Genomic DNA, 22,219 nt, shown 5'->3' on the forward strand with positions numbered 1-22,219 from the left:
CTTAGACACTAACACAATACTTGAGCCCATATTTACAAGCAGCCTGCCCTGCATGTGCATCACTTCTTGTGACGCTATGGCAGCACAGGCTGCTGACCTATAACTACAAGGCCACGCAAAGCCATCCTGCTTGGCTTTTCATGGCCTTGAAGATACGGAGTAAGGCAACGCAGCATAAGTTGCTGCGCTGCCATACTTGGCATCACAGAGGCATTTCCAAGGGTGTTGCGTGGGTATTCCCACGCAACATCCATAGATTTTGACGCATTCCCTGAATTACAAGGTTTTATAAATCAGGGAATGCGTCAAAAGCTTATGCCACCCCAGGGGTGGCATAAAAAAGATTCAAAGGGGAGAAATATTTTTAATTTTCCCTGTTTTTTTCCTCTTTCTATATGTGCTGCATTCTGCAGCACACGTAGAAGGAGGAAAACACCTCCAATGAAGGTGTCCCTTCCTGCACAAAAACAATCATTCCAAAAACGCAGGCACACTTGCACTATCGTGCAAGGGTGCCTACACTGGTGCATAGCAGCAATCTCTGCACCAGCACAGTGGGAGAGGACAGCAATGCACCAAACATTGTAGATGTGGCACATTTCTGCTCTTTCCTGGTGGCACAGGGTGCTGCAAGGACCTTATAAATATGGCCCTTAGGGTCCCAAGCTTGCCTTGAGCTCTCTCAAGGGGTGCGATTGTGCAGGAAAGAAGGATTTGTTTGAGATCAGTCGTAGCAAATAAGCCTGCTTCATGGAGCTGAGTAAGCCGCTCCCCTCTAAGTCACAGACCTTTCCCCCTCTGTGCTAATTTAGTCAGCAATGCTCGAAGTCTAGCATATGTATGAATGAAAAAATACAAACCTTTGAGCAGCACTACCACTTTAGCAGTGTGATTCTGCCTGTCAGAGCTAGGGCCAGAACTGCGGGTAGTCAGATCCATCCCTCTACTTTTGTGTTAAGTTTTTCAGTCATCAGTCTGTAACTGTCTCTAAGAGCTGTTTCTATTGATGATGATACTCAGATATTTCACTCTTTCCTTCAAGTCAAAGGAAAGTGCAGCAACATCCTAGTAGTGTTATTGGTGAGTGGGAACATCTCTGACTTGCTTCATTTGATCCCAATAGCTGAGTAGTCCTCAAACATGATCACGTCTTGTATAATGTGCATTAAATTCTCACCTGTATTTTTGGCAAATTAGAGCATATCACCTGCAGATAATGAGGGTAGGAACTGTTGCATAGGGCAGAGGTTGCCAAACTGTGCTGTGGCACCCTGATACCCGTGGCTGATTTTGGCTGGATATGTGCAGCTCTAGGCACAGTGCACAGGAACAGCAAACAGATGCAGTCACTGCATGGCCCAAAAGCACAAAAATACTGTGAAAAGAGAGAGTAGACATATCCTTGCACTGCTCGCACTATTCCCCATACCTTCATCCCAATGTTTTTTGGGGATTAAAATGTTAGGACTACCAAGGCTGAGCTTACATTTTACCACACCCCACTCACCCCCGCCAAAAAAAGTAATGTAATAAGGAGCCGCGGCCAAAGGCCAATTGGTCCAGGGACAAAAGAGTCGATAGAGATTGGGAACCACTGCTTTAATATATCACTTTAACTTTTTTGCTCGTAAAGCATATACCCTTTTGGGCAGCACGTACCAACTTATTTTTTAATTTCCAATTTCAAAGTCCTTTGCATTTATAGAGTGTTTTAAATCTTTAAGTGTTTCTTTTTATGTATATGTACTTTATGAATCAGCTAATATTATTTAATTCTCAGGACAGCTGCAGACCACTGGTCTAGATATCCTCTGTGTTTCTCATTGGACTTCTTAACTCACTGCAGTAGAGATTACTGTTCATTTTTCTTCTGAATTGAAAGATTGTGTGTGCCAATAGGCATATGTTACATCTATTATCTAACAGGAACATCAATCTCTTCTTCCTTGGTCCTTGGTACAGGTATGGGCTTAGCTGTTAGTGAGGGAGCAGGCACAATAACACTGGGGTCCTGTTTCTGAGAGGGTTCAGTACCCTAATTATGGATCTTTTTTAATATTCACCATGGGAATAGGGGGTCCAGTTCCCATGCATACATCAGGGATCATTTCACCAGTCGCGGCTGGTGTAGGGGCAAAGTGGCAGGGCGGGGGAGAGGGCACAAATCAGAAAAAAACGTGCCTGCCCATCACTGAATCAACTCATCTGCGGCCATTCCTAACGCTGCTGTCATACTGCAGGTTGAATGAGAGCAGTGTCAGGACTGGCCCGAGCGCCCTCCAGTTTGCACTCCCAGAGAGACTGGGGGCCTGTGTCTGCTGTCTCCAACCCGCAACAAATCTCAAAATGGAGAGAACTCAGTGCGGATGTCGGTTTGGCCATCCTGCGATGGCCTGCCAAACCCACATGCCCACTGAGGGGAGTGCACACCACTCCCCCTCTCTGCCTGTCATCCTTCATGGCCCCACCGCTTGAAAAATAAAACAATGATAAACATGGTTTATTATTGTTTTATTTTTCAAATTTGCAGCTGCAGTTGGGGGGATGGGAGGAAGGCACAACTCTGGGAGCTGTCCTGTGTGGATTTCTCTAATTAGCATTAAGCACCCAAATGGGACTTGTATTTCGCCTTGGTCTGATTTGATGTTAGAACAAAGTTTCCTGATATGACAGTGCTTAGAAGTCGTCAGCTTTTGTGCACCCTGATTCATTGAGAGCAAAGCAGCAGGCACCCTAAACACAAAAGGATAAAATGATAAAAATTTGAAATGTCAGATGTAAGTGGATACGTAAAAGCAGTGCCATAAAGAAAATGATGGGGGGGCCTGCAGAATGTGATGAGGAGTACCGCAGACTTCAATAGTTCACAGATGCTCATACACCTTGGACTGAATGGGTCCCCTTAAAGGGTTAGGGCCCCCCCCGAACCGCAAAAGTTGCAGAAGCCTGCATTTTGCCCATATAAAAATGCTAATGAGGGCACAGGTACGTGGATCAGGCAATCTTGTTTATTTGATGTACAAAGGAAATAGAAAAACGTGCATTAGAATAAAAAAATAAATATTGACTGATGTCACAGTACTTTACACCCGTGCATTTTTTAAAAAGAAGTGCAAATACACAATGTGCGGCAGGACATTATAACACCTGGCTGTTTATATGAACCCAAGTGGACTTACGGCCTTCAGTGCTGATTTATTCTTTAGTAAGTCCATTCCCACCACTCCAACACACACCACCACTGTAAGACACAAAGGCATGTACAACCATTAGTAAATGAACATGTATGCCTAAAATAGCCAAGACCTATTGACTTTGCCAATGCATTCTCATCAACGTCTCATATTACTTTGGTTTCTTGACAAAAAGGACCCTATAGTGCTCCTCCTCTAAGTGGATCTTCCTGCAACCTCATCTGAATGTCATTCGGTTTGGAGGCATGACTGATCTCACGCAAACCGAAGATGAGAAATACTTAAACCATTCTCCACCCTGACAGTAGCATTGTTATACCCCTCCGGCATTCACCATCCTGAGAGCTGCATAGTTAGACCCCTAAAGCATTCACCACCTGGGAGCTGCATTGTCATACCTTTAAAGCACTCACCACCCTGAGAGCTGGGTGTATTACTATCGACCCCCAGAATACTGTGGTACAAGAATATCAGACTATTGAGGGACAAAATATCCAGAGGTAAGCACATATAGGCAAGAATAGATGTATTATTCCTAATTCCACATCTATGCAATGTGTAGGTGAATATACAGTGTAGGTACATATATGTGGAGGTAGATATAAAAAAACTATATTACTTACTTGTTGATATTTTGGATTCAAGATTTAGTCCTAGATATTCCATGACATCAACATTCTGGTTTCGATATTCAGGATGTACACCAAGTGCAGTATAGTTATTCACCTACAGCACTCACCAACCTGACAGCTGCATGGTTGTACCTCTATTCTACAGTATTCTCCTCCTGTGCAGTGTGGTTGTAACTTTATAGCATTTGCCACCTGACAGCTGCATGTTATACCCGTCCAGCATTCACCACATGAGAGCCGCATGTTATCCCCTTTCAGGATTCACTGCAAGAAAGCTGCATGGTAATACCCCACAGCATTCACAGCATGAGAGCTGCATGGTTATACCCCAGAGCATTCACCGCATGAAAGCTGTGTGTTATCCCCCACAGAATTCACTGCATGAGAGCTGCATGTTATCCCACTCCAGCATTCACTGCAAGAAAGCTGCATAGGTATACCCCACAGTATTCACCGCATGAGAGCTGCATGTTATCCCCCTCCAGCATTCACTGCATGAAAGCTGCATGGTTATACCCCGCAGCATTCACTGCATGAGAGCTGCATGTTATCCTCCTCTAGCATTCACTGCAAGAGAGCTGCATGGTTATACCCCATAGCACTCACCGCATGAGAGCTGCATATTATCCCCTTCCAGCATTCACCGCATGACAGCTGCATGGTTATACCCTACAGCATTCACTGCATGAGAGCTGCATGGTTACACTGCTGTAGCATTCAACGCTGGAGAGCTGCATGGTTGTGCCCCCCGTTCTCCCTCACCAGTATTCACCACCTGAGAGCTACATGGTTGTACCCTTACAGCATTCACTGCAAGAGAGCTGCACGGGTATACCCACAGCATTCACCGCAAGAGAGTTCCATATTATCCCCTTCCAGCATTCACCGCATGAGACCTGCATGGTTAGACCCTACAGCATTCACTGCATGAGAGCTGCATATTATTCCCCTCCAGCATTCACTGCATGAGAGCTGCATGGTCATACCACACAGCATTCACAGCATGAGAGCTGCATATTATGCCTTTCCAGCATTCACCGCATGAGAGCTGCATGGTTAGACCCTACAGCATTCACCACATGAGAGCTGCATATTATCCCCCTCCAGCATTCACCGCATGAGAGCTACATGGTTATACCCCACAGCATTTTACCACATGAGAGCTGCATATTAGCGCTGCATATTATCCCCTTCCAGCATTCACCGCATGACAGCTGCATGTTAATACCCTACAGCATGCAATGCATGAGAGCTGGGTGGTTACACTCCTGCAGCATTCAACACTGGAGAGCTGCATCGTTCTGCCTCCCACTCTCTCCCACCAGCATTCATCACCTGAGAGCTACATGGTTGTACCCTACATCATTCACTGCCCTGAGAGCTGCAAGGTTATACCCCTGCAGCATTCAGCACCTGAGAGCTCCATGGTTATACCTCTCCAGCATTCAACACCTGAGCGCTGCATGGTTATACCCTACAGCATTCAGCACATGAGAGCTGCATGGTTATACCCCTGCAGCATTCACCACCTGACAGCTGCATGGTTATACCCTACAGCTTTCACAACCCTGAGAGCTGCATGACTATAACTCTCCAGCATTCAGCACCTGAGAGCTACATGGGTATACTACTAGAGCAGTGGTTTTCAAACTGTGTAATGCTGTGGCTCCCCCTTCCCTCGAAGGAAAACAATCATCAGGGTCCCCCTCAGAATTTTCCACAAATTTTATATTAAGTAGACCATGTTTAAATATGTCTAGACTAACTTAAACATTGCAGTTAAGTTCTGTTACCTTTTTAAAAATGCAAGCATTCGCCACTCAAGACACGCATGGCTGTACCCCTGAAGCATTCAGCACCTGAGAGCTGCATGTTATACCCCTGCAGTGTTTACTGCCCTGAGAGCTGCATGGGTAAACCTCTCCAGCATCCACCACCTGAGACATGCATGGTTGTACTCCTGAAGCATTCAGCACCTGGGAAATGCATGTTATACCCCTGCAGTGTTTACTGCCCTGAGAGCTGCATGGTTATACCCCTGCAACATTCACCACCTGAGACACGCATGGTTGTACTCCTGAAGCATTCAGCACCTGGGAGATGCATGTTCTACCCCTGCAGTGTTCACTGCCCTGAGAGCTGCAAGGGTAAACCTCTCCAGCATTCACCACCTGGAACATGCATGGTTGTACCCCTGAAGCATTCAGCACCTAGTAGATGCATGTTATACCCCTGCAGTGTTCACTGCCCTGAGAGCTGCATGGTTATACCCCTGCAGCATTCACCACCTGAGACATGCATGGTTGTACTCCTGAAGCATTCAGCACCTGGGAGATGCATGTTCTACCCCTGCAGTGTTCACTGCCCTGAGAGCTGCAAGGTTAGACCCCTGCAGTGTTCACTGCCCTGAGAGCTGCATCATAATACCCCTAATAATACTGTGGAACATATGCTATAGCAGGATTGGTCTGGTAAATGCTAAAAACACATTCACACCAGTATTGTAAAAGAGAACATTGGGAGATTTTGAAAAACTAATCGGTGTAATGTATTTTCACCACTGACCTCTCTTAAAACAAGTGTGATTTCAAGCGAGGGACAGATAAATTGTAATTTTTGCTTCAAAAATCGCGTCTTTCGTCTGTATGAGGTCTATTGGCATGTGTGAATTGTCACTTTGTGTCTTTTGTGCCCTGGTAATCCATAATGTATGGGAAACTTGCCATATTATCACAATGTGTATTTATGTGCGGTTAGTCAACTATGAGGGCAGCAAAAGTGAACCCACCGAAATGACACATTTCAAAACAATAATGTACATGATGTCTTTTACGACATCAAGTCATCTCGTGGCCGTTTTATTGTATTTAGAATTAATTTTATATTGTTACCCCCAGGACCGCAAACTGGGCTCCTTAAAAAGTGCGTACGTGACAAAAAAAAATACTCCTTTTGGAAAAAGACGTCAGACAGAGCAGAGCGAGGGGCGTTATTGAATCGCCCTGGGGAGATAAGAGGGTCCAGCGTGACTCAGCAGAAGGGACACCCTGGGTGGGTCTTGGCTGCCGGCCATATAAATCTCTGAGGTCTCGGAAGTCTTCAGCAGCAGCAGCTTCCAGGAGCAGACTCTGACTCAACAAATCTCCCAGCGCCTCAAGAGAAGATGGTTCAGTGGACAGCAGAAGAGAAGGCCGCCATCGCCTCTGTGTGGGCGCAGGTGGACGTGGAGGCTGATGGACAAGAAACCCTGGCCAGGTATTTACAGACAGTTGCTATCTCACACCATGTTCCACGCACTTATCTTTTCGTACGCCTCCACTTCTCCACTTTCAACACCTGTTACAGCGTTTGCATTCTTAGTTTGTACTGCATTCCCCTTTTTCATTTTTCGTTTTTGCCTTTATCTTTTCTCTCTTTCTCCAACGCCTTCTCGTGTTTCCCTTCACTCCGTCTGTGTATTTGCAATATGGCACCAATGCTGCTACGCCAAGATTTCTAGCACCTTTCCACTTCATTTCCTCCTATTCTCACCCGTGACATGTGCACGTGATCCTCCCCAGTAATCCCATGGGATAACTGAACTCGCCTCTTAAACTGAAATTATTTTGACAACTGTCATCTCGATCACTATCGAGTCCGACAAGCGCACAGAAACTGCCAGGTTGACGACCTAGACGTGCAATGTATAGAGAATTAGGACTGTACTTTTTCCAAAGAAGGGTCACTGCATCTTCAAACCTCGTGCTACTCAGACATGTAAAGCACAGGAGCTTAGTCTGTTTAGAATGAAAAGGTTGTTTGCATCGTGAGGGCGCGGTGTGTTGACCTCAGATGGAGTCCCATGTCCGTTATGTAACGAGGCCCAGTTCCAAAAATCATAAATCTTGTCACACTAGGTGGTATGCCCCACATTTCTAATAATTATGATAATTTACATCATTGGTGCCTGGAACCTGCGGTATACAATCGAGGGAATGTAAGATATTCACTTACGTTTTGTGTGAAGCCCTGTTCTACCTGAGACTACAAATGCAGAAAGTCAATATTGCATAGAATATGCACGTTCACTTAGCAAATTAGTGCTATTTTAACAAACACCCTTTTTACAATGATCTGTGTTTGGAAAAAAAGGACAATGAGAAGTGGTCCTTTCATTTACACCCTCTTTGAATATGGTGAATGTTAGAAATGTTCCCCTCTTATTCTGAACACGTTACACTAAGGCCCTCATTATGAGTTTGGTGGGCGGAAAAGGCCACCCGTCAAACTCCCGCAGTCAGGTGCAGTGCAGTGACCTTCCTGTGGTCCCTACTACGAGTTTCCCGCTGGGTCAGCAGGTGGAAACAGAGTTTCTGCCCGCTGGCGCAGTGGGAAACAGCCCACAACACTCATAATGGAGCCGGGGGTCAATGTTGCGGTGCACAGGGTGCAACAATACACGTCGCGCTCTTTACTGTCTGCTAAGCAGACAGTGAAAAGCACAGCGGGGCTGTCCATGGGGGCCCCTGCACTGACCGTGTCAAGAGCAGCGCTGCCCAGGCGAATTAGAACCACCAGCACCGCCAGTCCCTCCAGTGGAGGGAAACTGGTGGTGCTGGCGGTCCGACCATGGCTGAACTGCCACGGTCATAATGTGGTGGTCTGACCGCCGCCAAAGCGGTCAGACCACCATTTTGGCAGCAGTCAGACCGCCACTACGAGTCTGGGGGTCCTAGGACCACCAGACTCGTAATGACGACCTTACTGTCCGTGCGACATATAAAGTCCAAAGCAGCAACTGAATTATTCAACCTCCACATATGTGAACACAAGATGGCGCCAGAGTCCAACAAATGTTTTTTTTCATACTAGTGAAAAAAGAAAGACAGTGACCTGAACCGTTCAGAAAATTCTTACGTCAGAGCTGTCCACATCTTTATAGTTCACACGAAAGTTCAGAAGTGTTGGTAAATGTGGGAAATACCTAGAAAATGTTCAACAGCCGCAAAGTTAAAACCGTGTGTGATTACTTCCTGTGCAGAGATCATTACCGCCGCTAGTTGTCCCTTAAGATCACATTCAAATCTACATACTTAAACTTCCGTACCTGTGACGCGCTGAGGATAAGGACCTGATTTTGCATACGGGTTTTTTAATCTTTTCAGTGCGCAAGTCTGACTTTAAAAGTGAAAAGATTTTTGCAAACAGAATGTTGCTGTCAGAAAGAGGGTCATGTTTACTTTATGAGGAAACACGTGAGGCATCAATTGGAGACTCGGGTACATAATGAAACTGAAAGTGGTATCCACGGATGCAGTCACTTGTGCACCTCGGGTGTTTGTGGTGGATCTTCACATGCAGAGAAGCATTTTAATGACAGATTACAGGGCTGAACGATTGCTTGAAGGGAGGTTATCAGTAGTTTGATAAATGCGCGCTCTCGTCCTGTGCGGCGTGGGCGGCTGGTGAGCATAGGACTGGAGTGAGGTCCAGAGGCTAGGTGTGGTGGCTTCCACGGAGCTGCCACCAGGGTGGGTTTTGTCATTATTCCCAGCTTTTTCTATTGCTGACATTATAATCATTTTCTTATGTGCTGCGTGTTTTCAGCAGAAATTGATTGTGTATTTTTCCCAAACACAGAGAAAGTTGCCTATCAGCTGTATTGACGGTAGGTTGCCTTTCTTTTTGTTCCCCTCTCTTAGGGTGCTGATCGTCTTCCCCTGGACCCAGAGGTACTTCAGCAGCTTTGGGGATCTTTCCAGTGCAGCAGCCATTTCTGGCAACGCCAAGGTTGCCGCCCACGGCAAGAAGGTCCTGTCCGCCCTGGCAGGAGCTGTCCACCACCTCGATAGCATCAAGCACACGTTGGCCAAACTGAGTGAGCTGCACGCGGAGACACTTCACGTGGATCCCCAGAACTTCAATGTAAGAAGAAAACTGCTGCACAATTGAGGAAAAAAGAAAGTCTGTCAGAAAAAGAAAGAGAGATAGTGTTTGTGTGTGTGTGTGTGTGTGTATAGAGTATATAGATACATAGCTGATGGTTGTATGTCAAAATAGAAAAAAAAAAATCAGCGCAACTCAATATTGTGAAATTGATACATGTAATCGCTGATATTTAAACCTTGCTATTTTGGCACCGAGTCTAGCAGACAAACCCATTAGAGAATTCCTGACCTAATGCGCTTGCAGCATGTAAACAGGCCAGTGGCAGTGCTGTTTCTTCATCCTTGGCTATCTCTAGTGTGATGAATGGATCACTACGTTGTAGCCCTGAACTCTGCGCTAATATAAAACTAGCTTGGGCTTGGAGAACAAGACCACTAACTATACTCTCAACACAGCCATCTTACAGAGTTTTGGGGTACCGGGTCAAAACATGCTGTGGGCCCCCTCATGTTGGAAATAACAGAGACAAGCGGTTAGAAAGGCACACATTTAAAGGTTTTGCTAAAAACAGTTTGTTTTATAGTTTATTGATAAAAGCTTCAAGTGTTTATACAGGTGACATGATCATATTCTATGCTTCAGTTTTTGGCACCCTGGAGGCATGAGAACAATCTAGTTCTTAAGTGTGGTTCGCTCAGGTTCCCTTGGCAGGTCTAACAATCATTTGGTTGAGTCCAATTTGCAAAACAAGTAACTTTACAATAAGGAGATCCTTTGACCTCCATTATAAATGTTAAAGTATGTAGAGAGCAATAGGAGGCTCTAGCATCCATGGGCCCCATGCAACTAAAGAAAAAACTCCAGCTTGAGGTTTGAGGCACCCAAGGTAGAGAGAACAAACCCCTGACAGAAAAAGCTAGAGAGATAAGGAGAAGAGAGGCCGTCTCAGAGGTCTGACACCAGGGAGCTAGTTGGCACACCTTCCTCTGGGTGGCCACCTCACTCAGTGTTGTCAAGATGTCAGGTTTCCCATTGTTGGCTTTCCTGAGTCAAACCATTGTTATCAGCTATCAGACCTTTTGGTTCAACAGAAGCAAGTCAGAGCTTCAAAGCCCAACACACATGTAGGCAGGGCCAGCTTTAGCACTGGTGGTGCCTAATGTAACAGTCTTTGTTGACGACCCCCTCCCAAAATAAACTCCTTCACCATGAATTCCCTCCCTACCATGCTCCATCACTACCACGCTCCCTCACTGCCACGCTCGATCACTGCCCCTCATCTCTCCATAGGCCCTCGCTCACATGCATCATATTTGTTTTATAGAACTACTAATACCAGTGGAGGGTGTTAGAGCACTTTACATCACACACAAATTATTCAGAGCTAATAATTCATACTTGTGTAAATCAGTCTATAGGAAATGTCACGTAAAATAATGCAGCTTACAGGGTATGGGAGTTACATGTCACCAATACTGGTAGGCGGTATATTTTTAAAGTGTTTGGTTTGAAGAAGCACAAACTCAGAATTTTAAATGTACTCCTGTGGTTAGCTTTACTAATAAGAATGTATTTCTAATCAAATTAACCCTTTTTAGCACAATTAGGATAATGAAAGAATGGGGAAAACATAACGTCCTAACCTATACCATGCAGTTTGCAAGCAGCTCTTTGATCACAGTTCATAGGTCAATTAGGTGTATTACTGTTGTGACTTATGAACTGCAAGTAACAAAAGGACCTGTGACAAAAGCAGTAACCTACTGAGAGATCCAAATAAAATACAGTTCAGTAATTTGCGTGGAATGTGTTCTTTGCAGACATATTAACCTCTGCACTACATTATGATGAGTCAAAACTGCCACTAGTTAAAACTCTGATCTCTCTCCAGCAGGAACATTAATCACCAGAGTTATCTTGACATATTTATTGTTGCCTGCAAGGCCTGATTGGCCTTACGGGGCATCAGGCATTTTCCAAGGATACTGAAGGGGTGGGGGGAAGCACTTTTTTTACTGCGGCCGGTATTGTAATAGTGCAGCAGTTTTAAAAGCACTGCAAAGTTCCTTGTATATCCAACAGTTTTCAGGCAACAATAAAAGTGCTAAGATAATTCTGATGATTAATGTACCTGCTGGAGAGAGAACAATGTGTTGTCTAGTGGCTGTTTTGACTCATCTAAGGCAGCACAGAGTGTCAATATACCTCCTGCAAAGAACATGCACTATGCCGATTTCAGAACAGCATTTTATGTGCATAGCACAGTGGGATACTGCTTGTGTCACAGAGCTCCTTTTGTTACTGCGCAGTTCATAAATGACAATCATAATCTACCTCAGTGAGCTATGAACTGCCATCAAAGAGCTGCATCCAAACTGATTATACAAATAAGAAAGTAATGTTTTTTTCCCAGTCTTTGATTATCTTAATTTTGCTAAAAAGGGTTTGTTTGGGTAGAAATCAATTAGTGGTAAAGTCAGCCCTAATCACTGTGTTACATTCTGAATCCCGAGTGTATTCTTCTCCAGACCAAGCACTCTTAAAAAATGCCTTCTAGGATGTATTGTATACTAATCCTACACCTTCTAGTCCCCTTTGTCAACATTTTCTACAAACTGATTTTCACACATATGATTCATTGTCTCTGTATGTGTGTGCAACGTAAAGTGCTCTAACACCCTATGCAGGTAACAGAGGCGCTAGAAAACCAGCGCCACTGGAATTATGTGGCAGGGGAGGACCAAATTATGCAGCAGGGTTAAATTAATTATGTGGCACGCAAAAGGCAAATTATGTGGCATGATGTGGTTTTATTTCATTTTTGTTTACTTTTTACACTTGATAACACTATATGGGTATTGGTTGTACCTCATCCGTACCTGTTTACCAGTTTAACACCCAATTATAGCAGTAAACAACATAAATTCGACCACTCAAGCTTTTGAAAAGTGCCTTTCACTGTGTGGCAAAATGTGTTGTCTCATTTTTAGTAGCTTTTGAACCATTTGAGCTAGAAACACTTTTTTTGCTGAAATCAGCAGATTAAGCAGCAGTTGATGGATTATGTGGCAAATGCGGCAAATCTAGCATTATGTGAAAAACGCTGCAGCCGCTCAATCACATAATTCCAGTTGACCTGTATAAAACAACTGAAATACATGTGAGAGAGGGACTAATGAGAGAAGAGAGGCACTGTTAGAGGCTGATGGTGAGGGAATCATTGAATAGCCCTAATAAAGATTGCTGTATCCTGGTGCACTGTAAGGTCATCATTTACTATGCTTTACAAACTAATACAACTGAATATATAATGAAAAATGTGTTGTCTAAAGCACTGCCTTTGCCATGTTTTCCCAAATTGCCTTTGGTGGGAGAGAACCCCCCAACATCCATTGTAGTGGTCAGGCTTGCCCACTATACACTCTGCAGGGGCTGGTCTGACAAAACATGCCAGGGCTGCTTTGGGTTCCCAGTCCAGCCTCGGGTGCATGAAAACTTCTGAACAGACAAGGAACTCTGCTGTGGGTGCTTTTTAAATCTGTGTTATTTCTAAACACTGCACCCCCAGGATCAGTGCCAGGTGCAGCTACATCAGTCTCACCGCATAGAGCCAGTCCTGCTCATGGTTATCAAACAAAGGCCCAGAATTGAAACCAGGGCCAGCTTTAGGGTGGTGGGATCAGTGAGGCTGCACCGGGTGCTGACCTGGATGGGGTGCTGACCTCAGGCGGGGTGAAGTGTTGGCAAAGCAAAATACAAACGCTGTGGGATAGCGTAACTGGATGGACGGAATGCGGAACCAATCAAACATTCACCCCCAGTCACAGATCTGGGTTTAATCCATCCATTATTTTGCTCACCATGCCACCCCAGTTTGAACCCAGCCATATGCAAATCAGTCTTGACCCTGTTCCTCATGGGAACAGTCCAGCCCGAACTGCCAGGCCAGGTTCTCCCTGGACCGGAAACAAGCATCCTGGGACCGGTTTCGGGGTTTCACCCCTCATCAGCCAGGCTAGCTTGAATCCAGTGGCACAGTGAGCCCAGGACGTGGATAGCGTAACTGGATGGACGGAATGCGGAACCAATCAAACATTCACCCCCAGTCACAGATCTGGGTTTAATCCATCCATTATTTTGCTCACCATGCCACCCCAGTTTGAACCCAGCCATATGCAAATCAGTCTTGACCCTGTTCCTCATGGGAACAGTCCAGCCCGAACTGCCAGGCCAGGTTCTCCCTGGACCGGAAACAAGCATCCTGGGACCGGTTTCGGGGTTTCACCCCTCATCAGCCAGGCTAGCTTGAATCCAGTGGCACAGTGAGCCCGGGACCCACGTCTGGGCATACCCGGCGCACTTAGGGCGGCAAAAGCAAAGCAAAATACAAACGCTGTGGGATAGCGTAACTGGATGGACGGAATGCGGAACCAATCAAACATTCACCCCCAGTCACAGATCTGGGTTTAATCCATCCATTATTTTGCTCACCATGCCACCCCAGTTTGAACCCAGCCATATGCAAATCAGTCTTGACCCTGTTCCTCATGGGAACAGTCCAGCCCGAACTGCCAGGCCAGGTTCTCCCTGGACCGGAAACAAGCATCCTGGGACCGGTTTCGGGGTTTCACCCCTCATCAGCCAGGCTAGCTTGAATCCAGTGGCACAGTGAGCCCGGGACCCACGTCTGGGCATACCCGGCGCACTTAGGGCGGCAAAAGCAAAGCAAAATACAAACGCTGTGGGATAGCGTAACTGGATGGACGGAATGCGGAACCAATCAAACATTCACCCCCAGTCACAGATCTGGGTTTAATCCATCCATTATTTTGCTCACCATGCCACCCCAGTTTGAACCCAGCCATATGCAAATCAGTCTTGACCCTGTTCCTCATGGGAACAGTCCAGCCCGAACTGCCAGGCCAGGTTCTCCCTGGACCGGAAACAAGCATCCTGGGACCGGTTTCGGGGTTTCACCCCTCATCAGCCAGGCTAGCTTGAATCCAGTGGCACAGTGAGCCCGGGACCCACGTCTGGGCATACCCGGCGCACTTAGGGCGGCAAAAGCAAAGCAAAATACAAACGCTGTGGGATAGCGTAACTGGATGGACGGAATGCGGAACCAATCAAACATTCACCCCCAGTCACAGATCTGGGTTTAATCCATCCATTATTTTGCTCACCATGCCACCCCAGTTTGAACCCAGCCATATGCAAATCAGTCTTGACCCTGTTCCTCATGGGAACAGTCCAGCCCGAACTGCCAGGCCAGGTTCTCCCTGGACCGGAAACAAGCATCCTGGGACCGGTTTCGGGGTTTCACCCCTCATCAGCCAGGCTAGCTTGAATCCAGTGGCACAGTGAGCCCGGGACCCACGTCTGGGCATACCCGGCGCACTTAGGGCGGCAAAAGCAAAGCAAAATACAAACGCTGTGGGATAGCGTAACTGGATGGACGGAATGCGGAACCAATCAAACATTCACCCCCAGTCACAGATCTGGGTTTAATCCATCCATTATTTTGCTCACCATGCCACCCCAGTTTGAACCCAGCCATATGCAAATCAGTCTTGACCCTGTTCCTCATGGGAACAGTCCAGCCCGAACTGCCAGGCCAGGTTCTCCCTGGACCGGAAACAAGCATCCTGGGACCGGTTTCGGGGTTTCACCCCTCATCAGCCAGGCTAGCTTGAATCCAGTGGCACAGTGAGCCCGGGACCCACGTCTGGGCATACCCGGCGCACTTAGGGCGGCAAAAGCAAAATACAAACGCTGTGGGATAGCGTAACTGGATGGACGGAATGCGGAACCAATCAAACATTCACCCCCAGTCACAGATCTGGGTTTAATCCATCCATTATTTTGCTCACCATGCCACCCCAGTTTGAACCCAGCCATATGCAAATCAGTCTTGACCCTGTTCCTCATGGGAACAGTCCAGCCCGAACTGCCAGGCCAGGTTCTCCCTGGACCGGAAACAAGCATCCTGGGACCGGTTTCGGGGTTTCACCCCTCATCAGCCAGGCTAGCTTGAATCCAGTGGCACAGTGAGCCCGGGACCCACGTCTGGGCATACCCGGCGCACTTAGGGCGGCAAAAGCAAAGCAAAATACAAACGCTGTGGGATAGCGTAACTGGATGGACGGAATGCGGAACCAATCAAACATTCACCCCCAGTCACAGATCTGGGTTTAATCCATCCATTATTTTGCTCACCATGCCACCCCAGTTTGAACCCAGCCATATGCAAATCAGTCTTGACCCTGTTCCTCATGGGAACAGTCCAGCCCGAACTGCCAGGCCAGGTTCTCCCTGGACCGGAAACAAGCATCCTGGGACCGGTTTCGGGGTTTCACCCCTCATCAGCCAGGCTAGCTTGAATCCAGTGGCACAGTGAGCCCGGACCCACGTCTGGGCATACCCCGCGCACTTGGGGCGGCAAAAGCAAAGCAAAATACAAACGCTGTGGGATAGCGTAACTGGATGGACGGAATGCGGAACCAATCAAACATTCACCCCCAGTCACAGATCTGGGTTTAATCCATCCATTATTTTGCTCACCATGCCACCCCAGTTTGAACCCAGCCATATGCAAATCAGTCTTGACCCTGTTCCTCATGGGAACAGTCCAGCCCGAACTGCCAGGCCAGGTTCTCCCTGGACCGGAAACAAGCATCCTGGGACCGGTTTCGGGGTTTCACCCCTCATCAGCCAGGCTAGCTTGAATCCAGTGGCACAGTGAGCCCGGGACCCACGTCTGGGCATACCCGGCGCACTTAGGGCGGCAAAAGCAAAGCAAAATACAAACGCTGTGGGATAGCGTAACTGGATGGACGGAATGCGGAACCAATCAAACATTCACCCCCAGTCACAGATCTGGGTTTAATCCATCCATTATTTTGCTCACCATGCCACCCCAGTTTGAACCCAGCCATATGCAAATCAGTCTTGACCCTGTTCCTCCTGGGAACAGTCCAGCCCGAACTGCCAGGCCAGGTTCTCCCTGGACCGGAAACAAGCATCCTGGGACCGGTTTCGGGGTTTCACCCCTCATCAGCCAGGCTAGCTTGAATCCAGTGGCACAGTGAGCCCGGGACCCACGTCTGGGCATACCCGGCGCACTTAGGGCGGCAAATGGACGGAATGCGGAACCAATCAAACATTCACCCCCAGTCACAGATCTGGGTTTAATCCATCCATTATTTTGCTCACCATGCCACCCCAGTTTGAACCCAGCCATATGCAAATCAGTCTTGACCCTGTTCCTCATGGGAACAGTCCAGCCCGAACTGCCAGGCCAGGTTCTCACTGGACCGGAAACAAGCATCCTGGGACCGGTTTCGGGGTTTCACCCCTCATCAGCCAGGCTAGCTTGAATCCAGTGGCACAGTGAGCCCGGGACCCACGTCTGGGCATACCCGGCGCACTTAGGGCGGCAAAAGCAAAGCAAAATACAAACGCTGTGGGATAGCGTAACTGGATGGACGGAATGCGGAACCAATCAAACATTCACCCCCAGTCACAGATCTGGGTTTAATCCATCCATTATTTTGCTCACCATGCCACCCCAGTTTGAACCCAGCCATATGCAAATCAGTCTTGACCCTGTTCCTCATGGGAACAGTCCAGCCCGAACTGCCAGGCCAGGTTCTCACTGGACCGGAAACAAGCATCCTGGGACCGGTTTCGGGGTTTCACCCCTCATCAGCCAGGCTAGCTTGAATCCAGTGGCACAGTGAGCCCGGGACCCACGTCTGGGCATACCCGGGTGAAGTGTTGGGTAATAACTTAAGAAACGTGATTTAAAACCACCTGCTGAAAAATTCCTTGTGCGTCCAGCCTTCAGGAAGCAATTAAAATGTCAAGATAACTTTTGAGATTAATGCTCTTGCCGATCTGCGTTTTGTCTAGTTGCAGTTTCGACTCACCATAAAGTAGCACAGAGGGTAATATGCCTGCTGCAAAGAACAGATTGTGTTTTATGTAGAAAGCTGAGTGGATTAGTAATGCCAGCCTTTACAAGCGCTTTAAAACAAATGAAATTTATGAGACAGAGGGGCTACGGAGAGCTGAGGTGCAATTGTAGTGAGGGATTCCGAAGAGGTGCATGGGGGCGGGGGTGTCAAAAAAGATTGCTGCACCGGGAGCCATCAGCACTGAAGCTGCCCTGATTGAAACTATGGTGCTCTGACAACATAGAACAAGGTGCCTACAAAAACCTACAAGCCTAGACCCCTGGGAGAAAGAGAGAACTTCTCATTGAGGTGGAAGAAAAAGAGAGCAGAGGAGAGAAACAGAAAGCCAGCTGAATAGGAAGAGTGAAAGAACACTTTTGTGAAGGTTGACATGCTCAAGAGAAAGGGGACACTTCTCTTAAAACTGACCTGAGAGGGAACTAGGGCACTGGCCCAAGAAAGACTGAGTGGCCCTCTGATTTATGGCCGGAGACAGAGCACCCCTGAATCCTCACATCAGGGGTAGGGTACGCAGGCGTAATGGATTTGCCGGGATTTTAATGTTTTTTACACCATCTGTCCTAGCTAGTTTTAGCAAATTTAGTACAAGAGGGAGACATGCTTTAACGTTTTTAGTGGAGAATTTGAAAACACTAACAGGAAGTAATTTAACTGTCAGATGATACTGTGTACAAAAGTTTCATTAAATTCCCCTCAGTGCCTCGTTGTATTTTTCATGGTTGTGAGCGCTGTCAATTACGCCATTCCGTGCCCTTTGGTCGATGCAAATTGTGGTTCTGTAGTTGTTTATAGAAGGTCCCGGTTTTGGTTTTCAAAACATCGTCAGCCTATATCAGGGACAGAGACAATGTTGTTCCACTCCGCTGCCCTTTCGCATAAATAAAATAGCTTTTCTTAACAATCTCGTACGCATATCAGTGTTGAGTCTAGTGTTTCTGTGTCTGTGACAACTCATTATCACCCCATTTTATCTCCCTTCCTCAGCTGCTTGGAAACTGCCTGGTGATCGTCTTGGCGCGCAAACTGGGAGCCGCCTTCACCCCTGAGGTGCACGCGGCCTGGGAGAAGTTCCTGGCAGTGTCCTGCGCTGCTCTCTCCAAGCACTACCACTAGAGGGCACTCACTACATAGACTTCAGGCACCTGTCGCCGGCTGAAGGTCTACACTGCAAGGTGGCCTGGGGACGTCAATCTGTGGTAGCTAGCAGATCCGGTCAATGTTTTCACCAGGAAATCTGACAATGTGTGAACACCAATAAAGAGACTCGATGCATTTCTACCAAACGGTGTCCTGTGTGCTTGGGTTCAAGTTAGCAATTCAAAATGTTTTTCTGTGTAATTTATCCACCAGAATTCAATTATGCCTCCTATTTACGCGCATCCTACCTCTTAACAACTGCGTGGTAACTGCGACCACTCTTGATATTATTCCCATGGTCAGGGCCTGGTTTTGTCAGGGGCACGATGGGCTTAGGCCCAGCGCCAAACCTTCAGAGAGGCGCGCAAAGCTGTCTGCATTAAAACCATGCAAAGAGCAGCGCCCAGCTGCTCCAGTGATACAGCTGGAAGTGTTTTAGTCACTGGTTAATGCACCGCACGTGCTTATGTGAACACCCCATCAACCCGTTTCCTTTTCTCTCACCCTCTGCCACCAGACAGTAACACCACCCCAACAAATAGCTTGATACCAGTGGGACATTCCTGAGCTGTACGTGAGTCAAGTGAGTTGGGGGAGGTGCAGAGGTGTTTGTGGTCAGAGGCCAGTCACTGTCGTGATCATCAGTTTGGAGCTGATGCGTGAGTACCAAAGGGCTCCCTGCTTCACTTCACACACCAGCAGCAGGAAGGACGCATGAACTCAATTCACCAAAATGCCAGGGGTGGCGGAATTGATATCACACGCCCTTCGATCTTCAGTTTTACTCACACACGCGCTTACACATACACACATTCACACTTACACTCTCTCTTTCACGTAAACACACAATCACCCGCAAGCTCGCACACAACATACATTTTATCTTAAAGTATTTATTTTACTTAGCGCCCTGGGCAGACCGTATTCCTGCTAATTGTACTCCATTTTTTTATCACGCTGATGGTGAATAAGGAATCATTATTCACTGTTAGTGTAATATAAAAATGAGAACAAACAAAAGCACGAAGCCCCGCCGCTGCCACTGTTCCTGGCACTGATTTTTCCACCTCTGAGGCCAGGGGTCGCATAGGCAGTGCCAGGGGGCGCAAGGAGCAAGCCAGGGGTCACAGCTGCGATCCCTGGCGACCCCTAAATGACGTCCATGCGAGGACGCCAACTTTCCTTGTGCCCAGGACTCTATCCGATCAAAGTGGCAATGGTTGCCAGACACCGCTCTATAAATCAGAATTCGCACTTGACTGTTGCATCAAGAACCCCAGGCACGTAATAAAAAAGATAATTAAATAAATAACGTAGGAAACGTTTCAACCCGAGGTCCTGGGACCCCTCTGTTTGTGTGAGCATTGTACTATGTTGTGGCAAGTGCATAATAATGAGTATGTTATTGCCTGAAGACCCTGTTCAAGAACATATGGTTTTGCAAGTGAACAGGCTTTGGGAGGCCACAGATGAGAGTGTGATAGAGAAGTATTCACAAACTATCAGAGGTGGACACGCCTCCTTAGGACAATGCAGTGCCAAGGACCACATCAGCAAGAGAGCCACATTTCTTTCTACCCCGGGCGCTATTCTAGCAAAGGCCCCGGGTTAGCCGTGTACTTTTTTGAACAAACCAGATAATCCTGCAGCAGATATTCCACTGACCAAATGTGGAGCATATAACATTCACAGACCTTTGAGTGGGATAAATAAGAGGGGGTGGTGGGCAGGGGGGGCTCCTCCATAAGGGCGGAGGAGTATTGCCTCCCCGACAGCAGCGGCAGCTGCAAACATTTTCCCAAAAAATCATAATAAACTGTGGGGCCACAGGCTGACAAGCAATGAGGGGGGGGTTCTCACCACTCCCCCTCACTGCATATTAATGTTTGTCCGGCTGTCTCAGGCCGGCCAAACACACATGCGCAAAAGGATCTCTCCAGCCCAGCAACACAGTTGCCGGGCTGGAGAAAGCCTGCACAGGTTCCCAGTCTGCCTGGGAGGGCCCTGGCTGGGCGCTCCCAGCCAATCCTGATGCTGCTCTGAGCAGCGTCAGGATTGGCACAGGGCAGGCTGGGAGCCTGTGTTTGCAGCGAGATGGAGGAGCGGGGCAGATTGCCGCGGAGCGATGTGTTTAAATTTTTTTTATTTTATATAATGTAATGTGTCCCCCGTGCGCTGCCCTGCCCCTTCTGCGAACTGTGAGCTACGACTGGTGGGGGGGGGGGGGGTTCTAAAGGGGTGTGGCCAAAGGACCATAACTATGACATTCTTTCCAAGATCTTGTCCTATGCCATCAAGAGCGTGGATTAAAACATGTAAACTAAAATCATGTCCTTCACACAAACTGCCACCTATTTTGTACTAGAATGCCTGTCTTAAAGTGTTTAGTTATTGCATCCAAGCATACACAATAACAGATATGCGCCTAAAACAAGCCAGGCCTCTTAGCTTAGCCAATGCCTGTTAGCAGTATCAGATAAACACGTAACAATAATGATATTGTTGTAAGTAATAAGAATTGAAAATGGTTAAATTCTTAAAATATGGGGCTTTGAATTGAAAATTACTGAGGTCTGTGGAAGAAGTAGTGGGGTACATTTTCTCCTGTTCTCCCCTTCTTACCACATTCCTCCAAAGCCTCCCTATGAGATATTGTTTTTCACTTCAGTCTTTCTGCAAAATCCATCTGCATGTATTACATTTCATCTCTTTCCCCTTTTGCACCTTCGTTTCACTCTATCCCTCTTCAAATACTTCCTTGCATCTCCTTCACTTCACCACATTTTCTACACCAGTGGTTTTCAAACTTTTTAATGCTGCACCTACCTACGTAGCAAAAAAATCATTGCCCTCCACTCAGAAATGTTCACAATTATTCTAATAAGTTGGCAATGTTTAAATATATGTCTAGGGTCATTTAAACATCGCAGTTAAATTCTGTTGTGTGCGTGCATGGGGGTGTGCGTGTGAGTGTGTAGAGGTGGGGTGTGAGTGCGTGTATGCATGCAGGGGTGTTGTGTGTATGGAAAATGTCTGTGTGTATGTCTGTGTGTATGTGTGCGTGTATGTGTGCATGAATGTGTGCGTGTATTTGTGCTTGTGTTTTTGTGCGTGTATATTGAGGTGTTGTGTGAGTGTGTGTGTAGGGGGTGTGTGTGTGTCAATGTGGGGGTGGAGATGGGAAGGGGGGTCCTACCACCTTTGGGGGGAGGTATGGGGGTCGTGGGTTTGGGGGGAGGACTCTGGGGAGGGGGAGAGAGGTGGGGGAGACCCCTATCATTGCGTGGCGGTACAGAACCCCACGAAATCCATGGCGGTATGCGGGGTCGTGATACTGCCGGTGGTGTAGTGACGGCCGCCGGGCTGGAAACCGAAGTCTCCAGCCCAGAGGTCTTTAACACCCTTGCGGTCG

The 22,219-nt window shown here is 47.2% G+C and overlaps 1 protein-coding gene across 1 annotated transcript; it reads left to right on the forward strand.

Moving 5' to 3' along the window:
• The first annotated feature begins 6,916 nt into the window (after window positions 1-6,916).
• Window positions 6,917-18,953, forward strand: LOC138304325 (hemoglobin subunit beta-3-like). Its single transcript, XM_069244281.1, has 3 exons — window positions 6,917-7,081; window positions 9,508-9,730; window positions 18,655-18,953. The coding sequence occupies exons 1-3, from the start codon at window positions 6,990-6,992 to the stop codon at window positions 18,781-18,783; spliced, it is 444 nt and encodes a 147-aa protein (XP_069100382.1). The 5' UTR covers window positions 6,917-6,989; the 3' UTR covers window positions 18,784-18,953.
• The last annotated feature ends 3,266 nt before the right edge of the window (window positions 18,954-22,219 follow it).

This window comes from Pleurodeles waltl, chromosome 7 (genome assembly GCF_031143425.1).
Source record: "Pleurodeles waltl isolate 20211129_DDA chromosome 7, aPleWal1.hap1.20221129, whole genome shotgun sequence".
In the NCBI taxonomy this organism is placed as follows: domain Eukaryota; kingdom Metazoa; phylum Chordata; class Amphibia; order Caudata; family Salamandridae; genus Pleurodeles; species Pleurodeles waltl.

Bases quoted from the DNA above. Each gene is read 5' to 3' on its own strand.
- LOC138304325 (XM_069244281.1), top strand. From the start codon at position 6,990: ATGGTTCAGTGGACAGCAGAAGAGAAGGCCGCCATCGCCTCTGTGTGG. The intron at 7,082-9,507 runs GTATTTACAGAC...CCCCTCTCTTAG, and splicing joins GGACAAGAAACCCTGGCCAG to GGTGCTGATCGTCTTCCCCT. The intron at 9,731-18,654 runs GTAAGAAGAAAA...TCCCTTCCTCAG, and splicing joins TGGATCCCCAGAACTTCAAT to CTGCTTGGAAACTGCCTGGT.